General features: G+C 53.0%; 1 protein-coding gene across 2 annotated transcripts in view; it reads right to left on the reverse strand.

Moving 5' to 3' along the window:
- Positions 1-205: 205 nt before the first annotated feature.
- LOC141155151 (complement factor B-like) overlaps positions 206-20,950 on the reverse strand; it is a 132,900-nt gene continuing 112,155 nt past the window's right edge. The window contains exons 17-19 of one of the 2 annotated variants that reach the window (XM_073641837.1): positions 1,306-1,355; positions 522-684; positions 206-490 (exon numbers count right to left, since the gene is read on the reverse strand). In XM_073641837.1, coding sequence (XP_073497938.1) covers positions 526-684; positions 1,306-1,355 — 209 coding nt within the window. In that variant the 3' untranslated portion in view covers positions 206-490; positions 522-525. Of the gene's footprint in view, positions 685-1,305; positions 1,356-20,950 lie in introns of both variants that reach the window. The other variant, XM_073641836.1, reaches the window with a different exon arrangement.

Consider the following 20,950-nt stretch of genomic DNA (forward strand, 5'->3'; position numbering starts at 1 on the left):
AATAAAAATTGCTTAATAGAAAAAAAATTGTGGAGAGTTGAAGGATAACACGAGTTTCAGACAAAACTAACATTTTTGAACTGAAGATTTTTAGTATTATTGGCCAGAAATGCTCCCTCATCAATGTAAAATCAAAATAAACACACATTATAATGAGTAAAACCTGGCCTTCCGTATATATAATTTCAGACAATCAGGGGGCCAATCAGATTTCAGGGTACACTTTAATATCTAATTATAACATCTGCACGGGTGATTATGTATGATGATACATTTTACAATATTCTTTATTTTCCTGTTTTTGCCCTTGTGTTGGTTTGCGTTTGTAATGAGAAACGTCAGCCATAATATGGGAATAGGATCAGTACTAAGGTTAAATCTTGAAGTAATGGTTATGTATTTCCAGTGCTATATTTATTACATTTGTGCAGATGATGACTTATTGCTTTATAATTTAGGGCTGATGGTGCTTTTTTTTTTAAGTGCGTCCAACTATTATGTGTACGGCTCCATCGCCTGGAAACTTTAGTTCAGGAATTCCACATCTTCCTTCAACTTATCCTTCAGCCAATCCATCGTGTGGAACAAATCGGTATGGAAGTCCCGAGACAGCGCCGACACCGGCCCAGGATTTCTTCTAGGTCCTTTACAGCTGTTGATTGTCCCCCAGCTAATTATGCCCACCTAAATGGTGAAGAAGAAGAGATGTTAGCACAAACCTTACAGAAAACAATAAAAGATACAAAGAGTGAGTAGTACCCATTGTAATGTCAACCAGGGGGTGCGAAGTAACAGCTGCAACCGTAAAGTTTACTTGTTTGCTGTTGGTAAGGTAAAGTGCTACCTAAAATAATTCGGTGGTAACCCTAATTACAGACTTTGGACTTGACCTCTCAGGGTCCGCTCTCTAATATCAAGGCAAGCGGCGGTGGTGTACCCAATGTGCATAGGTAAGCTATGGGTGTTCAAGAGAAAATTCCAGAAATAGGTTGCAGTCTAGTGGTTGCAAAGACCCTGAGAGGCACAAGGACCTTATAAACACTGGTAACTTATTCACTCATCCACTATCACTTGTAGGCAGAAGGGAGGCACAAACCTTCAGTTTGATTCTCCCTCACTTGTTTACTAAGATCTTAGGTCTTTAAAGAGAGGAGCCTTCAGGAAACGAAAGATCCAACCTGTGCTTGGGGCTTCCTCTCCATCGACCGCTGAGGCGTAGATGGAGGGAATTATCGGTTTTCCAAAGAACAAGATGACATATTTTTGGAGCATTGTGGACAACTGACCGAAGTTTACACCACTTACTTGAAAGTAACGTTGTTTGTAGGGCACAATAAGAGGACCTCCACCGTCACCTGAAATAATAAGTGAAGGAGACTCAGATGCTGCATTTCAGAGCTGGTCATACTGTACAGTTATACCAGGCCCCATCCCAATAATGGCTCACTATTCCTTAGTTCTCCACGAACATTCGGAGGTCAACTGGAGTCAGGTTGACATTGGTCACTGATATTCAGAATCATAGGTATCTGATCTGTATAGGGTTTGCACTCTTGTGCCCCGCTAATCTATCTTTAACTCTGTTGCTTGAATAATCCAACTAGTTCCTTTATACTCTTCTGCCTTTCCCCTCCGCCAATTCCTTTACTGCAAACCTAATAAACAGAGAATTCAGTTTAAAATGCTAACAATAACTTACAAGGCCATGCATAATCTGTCCCCTCCATACATAACCAAACTAATCTCTCGTTAAGTCCTCATGTGTTATCTTTAGTCCACAAGCTGTACCCTCTCTGACCTAACCTCCTGATACCTATCTCCCCATATCTCCCCACATGTACGCTGATGAGAGTAGTACAGCCAAGGTCGGTCTGGGGCCCACAGGAGGAATTGACCCTAGGGGCCCACCTACAGCTATATGCCGATATCCCCGTTATAGTGGAGCATTGACTGTAAATCACGGGCGGCTCCTGCACATCTACTGTGCGTCATCATAACTGGGATGTACAATTACTGTAGTTTGCATTAAAGGGGTTCTTTGATAAAAACAAGTTATCACCGATCCACAGGTTAGGTAGGTGATAACTTATTGATCGGTGGAGTCCGAGTATTGAAAACCACACTGATCAGAAGAATAGGGAACTTTTATCCCTGACAGGACATCTTTATCCCCATTTTAAAATGCAACAGCAGGTGGGGCGTCTGACCGCAGCTCTATTCATCCTCTTTGGGGATTCCAGAAAAAGCCAAGCGCAGCCTCTTAGGGAATGAATGGATCAGTGGTCGAGTCGCACATGCTGCTCCATACTAAAGGGGATAAAAGCTCCACATTCTGCAGATCAGTGTAGTTCCCAGCAGTTGCCCCCACCAATAAATAACTTATCATTTACCCTTTGGCCACATTCACACATTCAGTATTTTACATCAGTATTTGTAAGCCAAAACCAGGAGTGGAACTGTAGCACCCTGAGGATTCGGCTGCTACAGGGGTATTGCACCTCAACCCAGAGGTGTGGTATTCCACTCCCGGGTAAGGATGGAGTGTGGAACTGAGCTCAGTTAGCTGCATGCACTACACACATCCCATTTCCGAGGAACAGACCGATGGTACTCCCACTAGAGAAATGTGCAGGTACAACAGAGTCTGTTCCTGGCTGGAGTGGGAGGGGGGTGGAACATCCCAGTAGTGTAGGGGCAGATAGGGGGAGCAGTCTGGGTAAAGCTAGGAGCTCATTGGGTGCTGGTCACCTGAGCTCACACATAGAGGGAGTATATAAGGTGGGAACCATCTTAGATCAGGGTCAGTCAGTGAGACGTCAGTCTTTAGCAGAGGAGAAGAGCAGCTCCAAGGCCAAGAGAGAGAGAGGAGAAAGAAAGACCCAGAGGGGGAGAAAGAAGGAACTCCAAGAGCCCAAATTAGACCAGAGGGTGAAGAGTTGGCAACAGGGTACCGGATCCCAAGCTGGCAGAGGCTACAGCACACCTTAGCCAGGAACCGGAGGTCGTGGGCAGGATCTGCCACGATCACCCACTAAATCCACCCGGAAGGCAGACCACGAATAGGGTCAGGGAACCCAGAGACAAGGGTTTACCACCAAGAGGCCCGAGGGAGCCGGACATAGGTGGATCCCTGGTGGGGAAGGCCAGAGAAGAGGACAGGACAGAAAGGGAGCTCAGGACCACGCTCCAGAATCACCTGGGGGTTGGCTGAGTCCAGGACCTGGTGGACGCAGCACGGCTCGGGTGGTCACTTAAGGCCGGAGTGACCAGAACAACTGCAGTAAGTAAACAAACCCTGAACTGCACAGCCCGACTCTGAGTCTCATTTCCATCCCCGCTGCACCACCACAACCCCCATCCTCTGCAACTGACCCCCTGAGGCTATACCCCTCCCGTTGGGGGTTATACCACCTGAGCTGCACATACATCACCAGCCTCAGCGGACCCTGCTGCAGCGGCGGCCGTACTGACCGCAATTCAACGGGTGGCGTAGTCGACACAAAAGAACATCTAGTAACATCATAAGGACTGCCACACACTGAGTTTGACACCCTGGGCACGGACCGGGTCACAGCCACTCGGAGACTACAACCCCCATCTGATCCGGCTCCGGGTATCCCTAACAGCACTGGCCCAGGGGGCGCGTCAACTTTGGCGTAGTCGGCAGGATAACGTGCCCGCAACAACCGGGTACTGCGTGCCTGAAGAAAAGTTCACCGTTACCTTAAAAAGAAGTCTCCTGCCGGTTCCGGAGGGTCCCCGCCATCGGACCCCATCACAGGTCGTTTCCCGCCGGTTGTCCGCCATTTGCAGCTTTTTCCCGCCATTTCCAAAGATTTCCCGCCTTGGAAGAGCGGACACCATTATGGGCGTGCCAGAGGGTGGCAAGAGGTCACCTCCCATCGTGGGCCAGGTCGAAGAATGGCGCCAAAAGCGGAAACCGCGCCCACCAACAGAGACTGTGATGCTGGAAGTGTCCATCAGCGTAAGAGAACTGCCCCTGGAACTGAAGTTGCCCCGGGACCACCCTCGATGTGGGCGGAGACAGAAGAAGAGAACAAAGATGGGTGTCGCCTGGAGGAGTCTGGAGAGAGCGCACCCGGAGACAAGACGTCTGGAGGGAGAGTCAGGCAGCACCGACCCAGTGGTCAGGAGCCTGTTGCAGGTCGCCACTCCAGAAGGCCTGCTGGAGATCCTAGCACAGCTCCCCCGAGACCGGGAGTGTGCACAGACCGCGCTGGAGGGCCTCGCACGGAGGATGGCCCGGGTACAGCGAGAGACGTTGGCGGAGTGGAGCCGAGAGATGGCCCAGCAGACCGAAACCCGTCAGCGGAGCACGCCACCCGAGACGAGGAGACAGACCGCCTCTGAGGATGGCGCAGGAGGAATGAAGGCAGGAGACGGCGCCGAGAAGGGAGCTGAACGGACGGAGGCAGGTAAAGGGGACGTCTCTACCCCGAGCCGGGAAACCGCGTGCCTGCCCCAGCTCCCCGTCGCAGAGCCCGAAATTCCCCCTGCCGTGCCCGTCGCTGCATCGTCACCGCCGCAGACTAGGCCTCAACCGGAAGCCGCGGCCGCGACCCCTGTGACGTCACACGCCTCGACCTCGAGCGTGGCCAAGCAGGAAATACCACCGGCCTGGTCGCAAGGCCTAGTACCTCCGGGCGCCGCAATACCAACAGCGCCCCCTACCTCCGCGGAGCCACCAGCCTGGTCGCAGGGCCGAGTAACCACGGGCGCCGCCGTTCTTACGGTGCCCTTTTCCTTTAGCGTGCCCCAAGCCTGGTCGCAAGGCCTGGTCAACCCGGGCGCCGCTACCACCACAGCGCCCATAGCACCTAAAGTACCGCACCTGGGTGAAAATCTATTTGCCCAGCATACGTGCCCGGATGGGCAGCCCTTTATATGGCCACCGGAGTTTCACCATCCCCGACTCCGGAAAGAGAGACCCCTAGACGAACCCCTGATTCCGGTTCCGAAGCCCGCAAGGAGGACCTCGCCCCCGCTGGAGGAGGCACAGTTCGAGTGGGACCCCACTGGAGAAGACCTCATGGGGTTCACTCAGGAGACTCGGGCGGCCGCAGCGGAGCGTGCAGAGTGCTGCCGGCAGCAGCTCGAGGTCTTCGAGAGGGAGCGGAGAGAGAGGCGGGTCCGGGAACAGCAAGCGCAGATAAGGAGCGCGGAGCAGAAGAGCCGGACCAGGAGGAATCCCGTGCAGCACATGGTCCCCCTTCCACCGGGACTGTGATAAAATTCAACATGCAGCACGGAAGGGGCTTTATCAGAGACCATCATACCCCCGGCGACGTCTTTGTAACCCGCAGAGACGTAGAAAGCCATCTGCCGGAGGGACACAGAGGTCGTGACCTGTATGTAGGGGACGAGGTCACCTTTACCCGGCACAAGTGTGCCAAAGGACCCTACGCCCTCCATGTGCATCGCCTGACGGAGGAGGAGCTGCGGTGTGAGAAGGAGCAGGAGGACGCCGTTGTTGAAGTACGGTAGAGAGAGACTGTATAAAGTTACCCGTCAGGGTATAAGAACTGTTCTAGTTAAAATATAGTCCCCGTTGGGACCAGCCAAGAGTGAACTGTTAACCCCGTGTGTCCCTATTCCCATTACCTGGCCGAGGACTGAGAGCGGCCATATCCCCTTGTATATAGTTGCGCTTCCTAAAGCGCCCCCTACCGGTTTTATAGGGAACCGTGTTTCTTCAAGAGACTGTAGCACTTTACCCGGTCACAAGTTGCACCGTGACCGGAGGAACCAGAAACAAGAATGTTATATATGAAAAGTTTATTGCTGCTGATGATGTATATGATGTTTTATATGTTTTATATGTTTATGTTTATAAAAAAAAAATTGTATGTTTTGGATGTTTATATTTTACAGCCCGAGGACGTGCTGTGATTTACCAGGGGGGAATGTAGCACCCTGAGGATTCGGCTGCTACAGGGGTATTGCACCTCAACCCAGAGGTGTGGTATTCCACTCCCGGGTAAGGATGGAGTGTGGAACTGAGCTCAGTTAGCTGCATGCACTACACACATCCCATTTCCGAGGAACAGACCGATGGTACTCCCACTAGAGAAATGTGCAGGTACAACAGAGTCTGTTCCTGGCTGGAGTGGGAGGGGGGTGGAACATCCCAGTAGTGTAGGGGCAGATAGGGGGAGCAGTCTGGGTAAAGCTAGGAGCTCATTGGGTGCTGGTCACCTGAGCTCACACATAGAGGGAGTATATAAGGTGGGAACCATCTTAGATCAGGGTCAGTCAGTGAGACGTCAGTCTTTAGCAGAGGAGAAGAGCAGCTCCAAGGCCAAGAGAGAGAGAGGAGAAAGAAAGACCCAGAGGGGGAGAAAGAAGGAACTCCAAGAGCCCAAATTAGACCAGAGGGTGAAGAGTTGGCAACAGGGTACCGGATCCCAAGCTGGCAGAGGCTACAGCACACCTTAGCCAGGAACCGGAGGTCGTGGGCAGGATCTGCCACGATCACCCACTAAATCCACCCGGAAGGCAGACCACGAATAGGGTCAGGGAACCCAGAGACAAGGGTTTACCACCAAGAGGCCCGAGGGAGCTGGACATAGGTGGATCCCTGGTGGGGAAGGCCAGAGAAGAGGACAGGACAGAAAGGGAGCTCAGGACCACGCTCCAGAATCACCTGGGGGTTGGCTGAGTCCAGGACCTGGTGGACGCAGCACGGCTCGGGTGGTCACTTAAGGCCGGAGTGACCAGAACAACTGCAGTAAGTAAACAAACCCTGAACTGCACAGCCCGACTCTGAGTCTCATTTCCATCCCCGCTGCACCACCACAACCCCCATCCTCTGCAACTGACCCCCTGAGGCTATACCCCTCCCGTTGGGGGTTATACCACCTGAGCTGCACATACATCACCAGCCTCAGCGGACCCTGCTGCAGCGGCGGCCATACTGACCGCAATTCAACGGGTGGCGTAGTCGACACAAAAGAACATCTAGTAACATCATAAGGACTGCCACACACTGAGTTTGACACCCTGGGCACGGACCGGGTCACAGCCACTCGGAGACTACAACCCCCATCTGATCCGGCTCCGGGTATCCCTAACAGCACTGGCCCAGGGGGCGCATCAGAACAATCAGAGGAAAAGTATCATAGAAACACGTCACCACTTCTGTATTTATCACCCACTCCTGTTTTTGGCTTACAAATATTGAGATAAAATACTGACCAAATACTGATAGTGTGAACGTAGAACCCATGTAAGTGCATATTTGCTACTGTGTAATAGTCACAGGAAAGGAAGGGGTTAAAGGTCCAAGTAATTAATTTCTATTGGAAATTAAGAATATGCTCCTTATTGAAATCAGAGAGAAGAAATTACCTCCATACACAACATAATCCACTACACCAAGACCAATAATACCACATTCAAGGAACAAATACCGCCACACCATGACCAGACCACATACTACCACCACCACCAATGATGGGGTTGATGGGGCTGGAGAGAGCAAAGATGGGGCTGGGGAGAGCAATGATGGGGATGGTGGGGATGGGGAGAGCAGTGATGAGGCCGGGGAGAGAAATGATGGGGATGGTGGGGCTTGGGGAGAGCAGTGATGGAGGTGGGGTGAGCAATGATGGGGATGGGGAGAGCAATGACGGGTTGCTGGGAGAGAGCAATGATGGGGGTGCTGGGAGAGAGAAATGATGGAGGTGCTGGGAGAGAGCAATGATGAGGGTGCTGGAAGAGCAATGACAGGGGTTGCTGGGAGACAGCAATGACGAGGGTGCTAGGAGAGAGCAATGACGGGGGTGCTGGGAGAGCAATGATGGGGGTTGCTGGCAGAGACCAATGATGGGGGTGCTGAGAGACAGCAATGATGGAGGTGCTGGGACAGAGCAATGATGGGGGTCCTGGGAGAGCAATGACAGCGTTGCTGGCAGAGAGCAATGATGGGGGTGCTGAGAGACAGAAATGATGGAGGTGCTGGGACAGATCAATGATGGGGGTGCTGGGAGAGCAATGACGGGGGTGCTGGGAGAGAGCAATGACGGGGGTGCTGGGAGAGAGCAATGACGGGGTGCTGGGAGAGAGCAATGACAGGGGTGCTGGGAGAAAGCAATGATGGGGGTGCTGGGACAGCAATGACGGGGGTGCTGGGAGAGAGCAATGATGGGGGTGCTGGGACAGAGCAATGTCAGGGGTGCTGGGAGAAAGCAATGATGGGGGTGCTGATGTGGCGCCCTGCTGCGCACTGGTGCCACAGAACCCAGAAGGGTGCATGGATGGACTTCTCCACAAGAGACCCTCACTACATTCACACACCTCCACCCTACCACCTCAGACCAGCAGAGGGAGCCCGTTAGGGATATATATAGGGAGGGTGGAGCCAGGCAGCTCAGTTCTAGTTTAGAGTTTAGTGTGCTCAGTGAGAGAGCAGCATGCAGGCTGCTGTGTGAGGCAAGTTGAGGCCTACAGCACGCACTGAAGCCTAGTAAGGGCCCCAAGTGTGGCCGAAGGCGAGAGGAGAAGGAAGAAGTAGCGAGGGGGCAGAGGAGCATACCAGGCTCACCCAGAGATATATATACCGGACACCAGGTCCGCGCCTACAGGGACCCTTTATACCCAGTAGGGACCACCAGAACCCCTGGAGGACTACAGGTCCCAGGTTTGCCAAACGCTGACTACAGTACCAGGGCTAGGAGTCATGGAGGCCCCAGCGTCCAGGGAGAGTGATGTACAAGAAAAAGCCCTACCACCAGGTCAGCAGGTGCGAGAGAGAGACAGTAACCAAGCTAGGCCTAGTTCCAGGCAGGCCAGAAGCTTGGCGATTAAAGCCACGGATCAGGAGGCCCTATACCCGCTCACTGGGGAGAGTCCAAAAGTGCGCCCTTCGTCCGGAGTACCCTGGACCGTGCCTGCATCATCACCAGTAAAGGTACTGAAGCTTACCCCGGTGTGAGTGTCCGTCTTTCCTCCGGGACCGCCCTGCCGTCTCTCACCGGCATCCACCTTTCACTCCTACACTGCCCTGGAGCTAGCTCTACCTGTGAAGAGCCACACCATCCCTGCTGCCATAACACCAGCTCCAGAGGACTGCTCCGCAGCGGCGGCACCCTTTAGCCGCAATCCACAGGTGGCGTCACGAACACTTTCCCAAATCCCCTATAAACTATTCCCCCTTTTACTGACCGCCCTGGGTCACGGACCGGGCCAGCTACCGTGATATCCCCCAGCAACCAGAGGCCCGGCTGCCGAGTACCCCACGGCCCAGGAGGGGGCGTCAGCCTTTGCATCACGAACAGGATTCCGTGCCCGTTGCCACCGGGTACTGTGCGCCTTAAGAGACTGTAATACTCACTGAGGTGAAGTTTTCCCGCCATTCCCGAGATTTCCCGCCATTGTCCGACATCTTCCTGTCGCCGCGCGGTAAGAAGAGGGGCATAACCGCGGGAATCGGAGAGGCGTAACCGCTGGAAGCGCGTGAAGCCTAGGACACCCCCCGCCCCTGACGTCGAACCAGGAAGCGTCAGGTCCTGGAAGGAGCCCAGAGGACGCTCTGACGTCAGACGCAAGCGACGCAAGGTCCTGGAAGAAGACCGTAGCCCGCGGACCTGCGTTCTACCTAATAAGAAAGCGAAGAAGGTAGGCTCCGGTTCACTAGGAGGGCGCAACCATGGCTGACGACCAGCAAGCCGCCGGAGCACCGGTTAACGCTCCAGATGCCCAACCTGCGCCCGGCGCTGCACAGGCCGGAGCAGCCACTCCACCAGCAGGGGTCGTGACTCCGTTGATACCCATGGCCCTGCTGTATATCCCTGAAATGAAATGGCTTTCCCAGTATAATGGCAAACCAGACACCCTGTCCGGATTCAAGAGAAAAGTATGCGGTGTGCTAGACATGTATTCTATGACTGGTAAGAAGAGAGCTGCTGTGGTGCTGGGACTATTGACTCGTGCCGCAGAGCGGGAAGTTGAAACCTGGCCAGCCGCAGACCAGGAATCCGTATCCATCATTTTTAAGAGACTTGAAACCGTGTTTGAAAACCGCACTGAGACAGATCTCCGAATGAGGTTCTACCACTGTGCCCAGAAACCTGAGGACAGTATTCAGGACTATGCCTGGTGCTTACAGGAAGCCCTGCGGGCCCTGAAACAGGTTAGTCCAGCCAGCATACAAAATGAAAATAAAATGCTGACGGAACAGTTCATCCAGGGGTTGAGGTCTCAGGAGGAGAGCAGAACTGTACGGTGGTGGGCCTTAGACCATCCAGATGCCACCTTTGACACCCTTAAGGACATGGCTATAAAGGGGCTGCAGCCCCTGGAAACAACAGATACTGCTATCCAGCGTTACCAGGGTGGGGCCACCCCAGTGCCCGCAGCACCCACTGCTCCTTCATTAACGGTGGAAACAAAGATGCAAGCAGTGCCTCCTAGCGAGCTGGACAGCCTACGCTCTGAAGTGCGCCAGTTAAGTAAAACCCTGGCCACTGTCCAGAGTACACTGCAGCTACAGGAGGAGCCCGAGTCGGAAGGAAGGATACTACTCGCCGACAGCCCTGAGGATGTCCCCTGGATGAGAAGAAGAAGGAGGACAACGCCACCCTGTAGGAGGAGAACGCCACCCCGGTGGAGGACAACGCCACCCTGTGGGAGGACCAAAGACCAACATCACCCTCCAGGAGAGTTCATCTGCTACCGCTGCCAGAAGGCAGGCCACACAGCGCGGAACTGTCCTTTAAACGAGCAAACCCTAGGGCCGAGGGCCGACACCCAGGAGTAAATCAAGCAGGCCCATCAAGCTGGTACCATCGGTTCGTGGGAGGAAGACCTTTCCTGTCCATTGTGCTGGATGGCATCGTGACACCTGCCCTGCTGGACACTGGATCGCAGGTAACCATCATACCTGATGTCCTCTACAAAAGGTACTGGTCCGTAGATGAACTCCAGCCGCCAGCCCCGAACCTCTCTGTGTATGCCTCTAACGGCCTTCCTCTTAACCTAGTAGGGGTTAAGGATGTGACAGTGAAGGTGGGGAGAGCGGAACTAAAGGACTAAGGGCTGATTGTAGTGGAGTCTAATCCTGGTGATACAGACTTGTATATGATACTCGGTACAAATATTGTCGGTAACTGTTTGGGAGAAGTGTTGTTTTTGCTCCAACAGATTGCTGACACCGCCAAACCAGGGCAGAGGAAGGTGCTCCAGAGAGAGATACGAGCCCTCTTGTACCAGCAACAGGTAAAGCTAACAGGTGGTGAGATTGGTAATGTACGGGTGACAGACCCGATACCCATTGTGATTCCCTCAATAAGTGACATGCTGATTTGGTGTAGGGCAGCAATAGGTCTCAAAGGACAGAACTACCAGGCGGTAGTGGAGCCCATTAGCTCAGAGCACAGACCTACACTCTTAACTGCTAGAGGGGTGGTTGATGTATGCAATGGAAGGGTACCCATACGTCTCCTAAATTGTGGGGAGGATGAAGTTAAATTACCAAGATATGCCACTGTTACCAGGTTGTATACTGTGAATGATGAGGCCATACACACAGTGGAATCCTTGACCCCACCAGATACAGTGGAGGACAATGACTCCGAAGCTCAGTTGGAGGATTGGTGTCAACAGCTCCATGTTGGGACTGACGCCACTCCTGTCCATCAAAAACAAGGTGTATACAGGGTGGTCCAGGAATACGAACAGGTATTCAGCAAACACCCACTTGATTTTGGGAGGATTAAAGGTGTACAACAACATATACCCACAGGTGACCATCCACCCATCAAAGAACGTTACAGGCCAATCCCACCAGCACACTACCAGAAAGCGAAGGAAATGTTGCACGAGATGAAGAAATCAGGGGTAATATCAGATAGCTGTAGCCCCTGGGCAGCTTCCCTGGTCCTGGTCAGGAAAAAGGATGGAAGCATGAGGATGTGTGTAGATTACAGACAGGTAAATCACATAACGGATAAAGATGCATACCCTTTGCCCCGTATAGAGGAATCCCTGGCTGCACTAAAGTCTGCAAATTACTTCTCTACCCTTGACCTCACTAGTGGGTACTGGCAAGTAGCAGTTGCTGAGGAGGACCGGGAGAAGACGGCCTTCACTACCCCGATATGACTCTGCGAGTTCAACAGTATGCCGTTCGGACTCTGCAATGCCCCTGGAACGTTCCAGAGATTGATGGAGTGCTGTTTGGGACACCGTAACTTTGAGACCATGCTGCTATACCTGGATAACGTGATAGTGTACTCCAAGACGTATGAGGACCATCTGAAGCACCTGGCAGAGGTATTTGAGTCGTTGTCTCGGTATGGGATGAAATTGAAGCCTTCCAAGTGCCACATGCTCAAACAGAAGGTCCAGTATCTGGGGCACATTGTCAGTCCAGAAGGTCACTGCCATCCAGAAATGGCCGGAGCCGAAGAATCTCAAGGAGGTACGTCAGTTCCTGGGACTGGTCGGGTATTACCGGAGGTTTGTAAAGGACTACACCAAGAAGGCAGCGCCTTTGCAAGATCTCCTGGTAGGACAGTCCCACAGAAGCAAGAACCCACCCTTCCAGTGGGGTACAGAGCAGGCTGAGTCCTTTGCAGTGATGAAAGAGATCCTGACTGGCGAAGAAATCCTGTCCTACCCTGACTACAGCCAACCTTTCCTGCCATACACTGATGCCAGCAACGAGGGACTAGGAGCTGTGTTAAACCGGAAGCAGTATGGCAAAGAGAAGGTGATTGCCTATGCCAGCAGGAAGCTCCGTCCTACCTAAAGGAATCCAGAAAACTATAGCTCCTTCAAGTTGGTGCTCCTGGCCTTGGTCTGGACCATCACTGAACGGTTCAAGCACTACCTGGCCTCCACTAAGTTCACGGCCTATACTGACAACAACTCCTTGACACATTTAGAGACATCCAAGTTGGGAGCCATGGAACAGCGTTGGATGGCCCGGCTGTCAAACTATCAGTTCACCATCAAATACCGGGCAGGCCACAAGAACGCCAACGCCGATGCCCTATCCAGAATGCCTCACCAGTCGGACACTGAAGAAGAAGTGGATGACCTGGAGGAGATTGAGCTACCTGCCTTCCATAGAAATGGGATGGTCCACGAGCAGCGCACCTCCAGGAGGTATCGTGGTAAGAAACGAAACCCTTTACCTCACCGCAGTTGGATGGAGACCCAGGACAGTGACCCGGTTGTCAGCTGTATCAAGGAACTGATAACCCAGGAAGGTTCCTCCCTGGAGAAGGACGCTTCTCCACAAGCCAAGCAACTGTGGAATGAGAGAAGCCGGCGGTTTATCTATAGAGAGAAGCTGTGCCGAAGGTATGTCAACCCTAGGACCCATGAGATGGTATGGCTGATCGCAGTGCCCAGGACGGACATCCAGATGGTGTTGGAGGCCTACCACGATCGAGCCGGGCACTTTGGCTGGAAGAAGCTGGAAACCCTCCTGGAGAGTCGGTTTTATTGGGTTGGAATGCGGAGTTCCATAGAGAGGTGGTGCCGGGATAGTGGACCCTGTAGCCTCAGAAGAAAAGACTACAGCAGCCAGAAGGCACTCCTGCAGTCCATCAAGACAACCCAGCCCCTGGAAATCGTCGCTCTGGATCACGTCAAGCTGTCACCCAGCAGGTCAGGCTACTCGTATGCCCTGACCATGGTGGATCACTACTCCCGGTTCCTGGTGGTAGCCCCTGTCAAGGATCTGATGGCAGAAACTGCAGCAAGGACGCTTCAAGCATACTTCTGCAGACCCCATGGATACCCGGATAAGGTGCTGACGGATCAAGGCCCTGCCTTTGAAGCCGAGCTGTTCAAAGAGTTTTGCCATCTGTACGGGTGTAAGAAGATTCGGACTACACCGTACCACCCCCAAACCAATGGGTTATGTGAAAAGATGAATAATATAGTCATCGATCTGTTGAAGACCTTACCTCTAGAAGAAAGAAACCAGTGGCGGGACAAACTACCTGACCTGGTAGATCTGTACAATCACATACCTGTGAGTTCCACCAATTGTACTCCAGCATACCTCATGAGAGCAAGACTCGGAAAGTTGCCCATGGACCTGGAGCTTGGAGTGGTAGAGCCGGAAGTAGACATGTCCACTGAAGATTGGGATGTGACTCGACAGGAGCAGTACAAGAGAGTACAGGCCTGTGTCGAAGACAGTCTAAGTAGGGTGAGAGATAAGCAGGAAGCGCAGTACAACAAGAGTGCACCCGAAGAACCCTTAACACCTGGAGAAGTTGTGCTGAAACGAAAGAGAAGAAGCCACAAGCTTGACGACCAGTGGGAAAGGGAACCTTACACTGTGTTGAATTCCAGATTCGACAATAGGAAAACCTGTCTGATTAGCAAAGACGGAGGAAGAACGACTGCAACGGTATCAAGAGACCATCTGAAGTTGTGCCCAAGTCCGCTGAAGCCCCAGGAGGAAGTGCCTCTCACCGTACCGGAGGAGCCTAAAGAAGAAGTACTCCATACTGTCTTAGGAGATTTCCAGGCAGATTGGCCTCAACTGGATGGAGCGGTAATAATACCTGTGCTACACTTCTACCAACAGCCAGAAGACTCTCCACTGCAAGTAAGACCTGTAAGTGCCCCAGAAGAGCCTGCTCAGGAAGAATCCCCGGAAGAAGGATCACTGGTAGAAGCAGAGCCAGTAGGCCCAGTAACCAGTGTACTTGTCAGTCCCGTAGAGAGGTTAAGGCAGTCTTGCGGTCCACCAACACATAGAGCTGATAGAGCGGAAAATAGCGCAAGCATCCACACTACACGCATTCCAGACCTACGTAGGTCATCGCGTAGCACAAAAGGCCAGACCCCTGTCAGGTATAGAGAGTGAATAGAGAAACACTGACAGTATAAATAGTTACCTCATCGGGTATGTTCTTGTAATAATTTCATGCATTTATTTATTTATCTTGCCTTGCTAATGGACAATTTATGTGACACGGACACTTCTAATTGCATTTAGTTACCCGTAAGGGTATATATAAAGGACTCGGTGGCTGAGGACTGTGAGCAGCCCAAAAACTGTCATGTACATAGTTGCACTCCCTGGAGTGCCTTTTAAGTGACCACGGAACAAAAATCCGTTTGGCATGGCGGAAGATATGGTCCAGCACCTGGATCGCCTATGCCCTGTAGTCACGCCCAGGGCCTACATTGAGAGTTTTCAGGCGGGCCCCTCATGTTCCTTCATCGGTGAAATGGACACCAGGTTACGGGACTTACTGTGGCTTAATTAATGTTATTTATAATTGTTATTGTTATATTATAATGTTACCTGTAACGTTCAAGAAAAGTGCCTCCCATAAAGGGACAAAATGTTATTGTTTAAACCTGTTTTGAGAAAAATGCTTCAGTCCAGGAGTACTGAGTTTTAGTAGGGGTGGATGTGGCGCCCTGCTGCGCACTGGTGCCACAGAACCCAGAAGGGTGCATGGATGGACTTCTCCACAAGAGGCCCTCACTACGTTCACAAACCTCCACCCTACCACCTCAGACCAGCAGAGGGAGCCCGCTAGGGATATATATAGGGAGGGTGGAGCCAGGCAGCTCAGTTCTAGTTTAGAGTTTAGTGTGCTCAGTGAGAGAGCAGCATGCAGGCTGCTGTGTGAGGCAAGTTGAGGCCTACAGCACGCACTGAAGCCTAGTGAGGGCCCCGAGCGTGGCCAAAGGCGAGAGGAGAAGGAAGAAGTAGAGAGGGGGCAGAGGAGCATACCAGGCTCACCCCGAGATATATATACCGGACACTGGGTCCGCGCCTACGGGGACCCTTTATACCCAGTAGGGACCACCAGAACCCCTGGAGGACTACAGGTCCCAGGTATGCCAAACGCTGACTACAGTACCAGGGCTAGGAGTCACCGAGGCCCCAGCATCCAGGGAGAGTGATCTCCAAGAAAAAGCCCTACCACCAGGTCAGCAGGTGCGAGAGAGAGACAGTAACCAAGCTAGGCCTAGTTCCAGGCAGGCTAGAAGCTTGGCGAGTAAAGCCACGGATCAGGAGGCCCTATACCCGCTCACTGGGGAGAATCCAGAAGTGCGCCCTTCGTCCAGAGTACCCTAGACCGTGCCTGCATCATCACCAGTTAAGGTACTGAAGCTTACCCCCGTGTGAGTGTCCGTCTTTCCTCCTGGACCGCCCTACCGTCTCTCACCGGCATCCACCTTTCACTCCTACACTGCCCTGGAGCTAGCTCTACCTGTGGAGAGCCACACCATCCCTGCTGCCGTAACACCAGCTCAAGAGGCGGCACCCTTTAGCCGCAATCCACAGGTGGCGTCAGGAACATTTTCCCACATCCCCTATAAACTATTCCCCCTTTTACTGACTGCCCTGGGTCACGGACCGGGCCAGCTACCGTGATATCCCCCGGTAACCAGAGGCCCGGCTGCCGAGTACCCCACGGCCCAGGGGGGGCGCGTCACTGGGACAGCAATGATGGGGGTGCTGGGACAGAGCACTTTAATAAGGTCTCCGTTAAGAGCCTCTTTATTTAATATTGTCCCTATCCTGGACCCCTTTATTTAATAGTGTCCCAGATCCTGGGCCTCCTCTATTTAGCAATGTCCCCATCCTGAGCCTCCTCTATTTAGCAATGTCCCCATCTTGGGCCCCTCTATTTAGCAATGTCCCCGTCCTGGGCCTCCTCTATTTAGCAATGTCCCCATCCTGGGCCTCCTCTATTTAGCAATGTCCCCATCCTCGGCGCCTCTATCTAGCAATGTCAGCATCCTCGGTCCCTCTATCTAGCAATGTTCCCATCCTCAGCCACTCTATCTAGCAATGTCCCCATCCTCGGCCCCTCTATCTAGCAATGTCCCCATCCAGGGCCCCTCTATTTAGCAATGTCCCCGTCCTGGGCCTCCTCTATTTAGCAATGTCCCCATCCTGGGCCTCCTCTATTTAGCAATGTCCCCGTCCTGGGCCTCCTCTATTTAGCAATGTCCCCGTCCTGGGCCTCTCTATTTAGCAATGTCCCCATCTTCTGCCCCGGTATTTAGCAATGTCCCCATCCTCGGCCCCTCTATTTAGCAATGTCCCCATCCTGGGCCTCCTCTATTTAGCAATATCCCCGTCCTGGGCCGCCTCTATTTAGCAATGTCCCCGTCCTGGGCCTCCTCTATTTAGCAATGTCCCCATCTTCGGCCCCTGTATTTAGCAATGTCCCCATCCTCGGCCCCTCTATTTAGCAATGTCCCCATCCTGGGTCGCCTCTATTTAGCAATGTCCCCGTCCTGGGCCTCTCTATTTAGCAATATCCCCATCCTGGGCCTCCTCTATTTAGCAATGTCCCCATCCTGGGCCTCCTCTATTTAGCAATGTCCCCATCCTCGGCCCCTCTATTTAGCAATGTCCCCATCCTTGGCCCCTCTATTTAGCAATGTCCCCGTCCTGGGCCTCCTCTATTTAGCAATGTCCCCGTCCTGGGCCTCCTCTATTTAGCAATGTCCCCATCCTGGACCTCCTCTATTTAGCAATGTCCCCATCCTGGGCCCCTCTATTTAGCAATGTCCCCGTCCTGGACCTCCTCTATTTAGCAATGTCCCCATCCTGGGCCCCTCTATTTTGCAATGTCCCCATCCTGGGCCTCCTCTATTTAGCAATGTCCCACTCCTGGGCCTCCTCTATTTAGCAATGAACCCATCCTGGGCCTCCTCTATTTAGCAATGTCCCCGTCCTGGGCCTCCTCTATTTAGCAATGTCCCCGTCCTGGGCATCCTCTATTTAGCAATGTCCCCATCCTTGGCCCCTCTATTTAGCAATGTCCCCATCCTCGGCCCCTCTAGTTAGCAATGTCCCCATCCTGGGCCGCCTCTATTTTGCAATGTCCCCATCCTGGGCCGCCTCTATTTAGCAATGTCCCCATCCTGCGCCTCCTCTTTTTAGCAATGTCCCCATCCTGGGCCCCTCTATTTAGCAATGTCCCCATCCTGGGCCCCTCTATTTAGCAATGTCCCCGTCCTGGGCCTCCTCTATTTAGCAATGTCCCCATCCTGGGCCCCTCTATTTAGCAATGTCCCCATCCTGCGCCTCCTGTTTTTAGCAATGTCCCCATCCTGGGCCCCTCTATTTAGCAATGTCCCCATCCTGGGCCCCTCTATTTAGCAATGTCCCCATCCTTGGCCCCTCTATTTAGCAATGTCCCCATCCTCGGCCCCTCTAGTTAGCAATGTCCCCATCCTGGGCCGCATCTATTTAGCAATGTCCCCATCCTGGGCCGCCTCTATTTAGCAATGTCCCCATCCTGCGCCTCCTCTTTTTAGCAATGTCCCCATCCTGGGCCCCTCTATTTAGCAATGTCCCCATCCTGGGCCCCTCTATTTAGCAATGTCCCCATCCTGGGCCCCTCTATTTAGCAATGTCCCCGTCCTGGGCCTCCTCTATTTAGCAATGTGCCCGTCCTGGGCATCCTCCATTTAGCAATGTCCCCATCCTGGGCCTCCTCTATTTAGCAATGTCCCCATCCTTGGCCCCTCTATTTAGCAATGTCCCCGTCCTGGGCCTCCTCTATTTAGCAATGTCCCCGTCCTGGGCCTCTCTATTTAGCAATGTCCCCATCTTCTGCCCCGGTATTTAGCAATGTCCCCATCCTCGGCCCCTCTATTTAGCAATGTCCCCATCCTGGGCCTCCTCTATTTAGCAATATCCCCGTCCTGGGCCGCCTCTATTTAGCAATGTCCCCGTCCTGGGCCTCCTCTATTTAGCAATGTCCCCATCTTCGGCCCCTGTATTTAGCAATGTCCCCATCCTCGGCCCCTCTATTTAGCAATGTCCCCATCCTGGGTCGCCTCTATTTAGCAATGTCCCCGTCCTGGGCCTCTCTATTTAGCAATATCCCCATCCTGGGCCTCCTCTATTTAGCAATGTCCCCATCCTGGGCCTCCTCTATTTAGCAATGTCCCCATCCTCGGCCCCTCTATTTAGCAATGTCCCCATCCTTGGCCCCTCTATTTAGCAATGTCCCCGTCCTGGGCCTCCTCTATTTAGCAATGTCCCCGTCCTGGGCCTCCTCTATTTAGCAATGTCTCCATCCTGGACCTCCTCTATTTAGCAATGTCCCCATCCTGGGCCCCTCTATTTAGCAATGTCCCCGTCCTGGACCTCCTCTATTTAGCAATGTCCCCATCCTGGGCCCCTCTATTTTGCAATGTCCCCATCCTGGGCCTCCTCTATTTAGCAATGTCCCACTCCTGGGCCTCCTCTATTTAGCAATGAACCCATCCTGGGCCTCCTCTATTTAGCAATGTCCCCGTCCTGGGCCTCCTCTATTTAGCAATGTCCCCGTCCTGGGCATCCTCTATTTAGCAATGTCCCCATCCTTGGCCCCTCTATTTAGCAATGTCCCCATCCTCGGCCCCTCTAGTTAGCAATGTCCCCATCCTGGGCCGCCTCTATTTTGCAATGTCCCCATCCTGGGCCGCCTCTATTTAGCAATGTCCCCATCCTGCGCCTCCTCTTTTTAGCAATGTCCCCATCCTGGGCCCCTCTATTTAGCAATGTCCCCATCCTGGGCCCCTCTATTTAGCAATGTCCCCGTCCTGGGCCTCCTCTATTTAGCAATGTCCCCATCCTGGGCCCCTCTATTTAGCAATGTCCCCATCCTGTGCCTCCTGTTTTTAGCAATGTCCCCATCCTGGGCCCCTCTATTTAGCAATGTCCCCATCCTGGGCCCCTCTATTTAGCAATGTCCCCATCCTTGGCCCCTCTATTTAGCAATGTCCCCATCCTCGGCCCCTCTAGTTAGCAATGTCCCCATCCTGGGCCGCCTCTATTTAGCAATGTCCCCATCCTGGGCCGCCTCTATTTAGCAATGTCCCCATCCTGCGCCTCCTCTTTTTAGCAATGTCCCCATCCTGGGCCCCTCTATTTAGCAATGTCCCCATCCTGGGCCCCTCTATTTAGCAATGTCCCCATCCTGGGCCCCTCTATTTAGCAATGTCCCCGTCCTGGGCCTCCTCTATTTAGCAATGTGCCCGTCCTGGGCATCCTCCATTTAGCAATGTCCCCATCCTGGGCCTCCTCTATTTAGCAATGTCCCCATCCTGTGCCTCCTCTATTCAGCAATGTCCCGTTCCTGGGCCTCCTCTATTTAGCAATGTCCCCGTCCTGGGCCTCCTCTATTTAGCAATGTCCCCGTCCTGGGCCTCCTCTATTTAGCAATGTCCCCATCCTGGGCCTCCTCTATTCAGCAATGTCCCCGTCCTGGGCCTCCTCTATTTAGCAATGTCCCCTTCCTGGGCCTCCTCTATTTAGCAATGTCCCCGTCCTGGGCCTCTCTATTTAGCAATGTCCCCATCCTGGACCTCCTCTATTTAGCAATGTCCCCGTCCTGGGCCTCCTCTATTCAGCAATGTCCCCGTCCTGGGCCTCCTCTATTTAGCAATGTCCCCTTCCTGGGCCTCCTCTATTTAGCAATGTCCCCATCCTGGACCTCCTCTATTTAGCAATGTCCCCATCCTGAGCCTCCTGTATTTAGCAATGTCCCCATCCTGGACCTCCTCTATTTAGCAATGTCCCCGTCCTGAGCCTCCTCTATTTAGCAATGTCCCCATCCTGGACCTCCTCTATTTAGCAATGAACCCATCCAGGGCCTCCTCTATTTAGCAATGTCCCCGTCCTGGGCCTCCTCTATTCAGCAATGTCCCCTTCCTGAGCCTCCTCTATTTAGCAATGTCCCCGTCCTGGGCCTCCTCTATTTAGCAATGTCCCCGTCCTGGGCCTCCTCTATTTAGCAATGTCCCCTTCCTGGGCCTCCTCTATTTAGCAATGTCCCCGTCCTGGGCCTCCTCTGTTTAGCAATGTCCCCGTCCTGGACCTCCTCTATTTAGCAATGTCGCCATCCTGAGCCTCCTCTATTTAGCAATGTCCCCGTCCTGGGCCTCCTTTATTTAGCAATGTCCCCATCCTGGACCTCCTCTATTTAGCAATGTC

The sequence above is a fragment of the Phyllobates terribilis genome, unplaced genomic scaffold (assembly GCF_046119375.1).
Source record: "Phyllobates terribilis strain yellow unplaced genomic scaffold, ASM4611937v1 Scaffold_7__3_contigs__length_470593459, whole genome shotgun sequence".
Lineage (NCBI taxonomy): Eukaryota > Metazoa > Chordata > Amphibia > Anura > Dendrobatidae > Phyllobates > Phyllobates terribilis.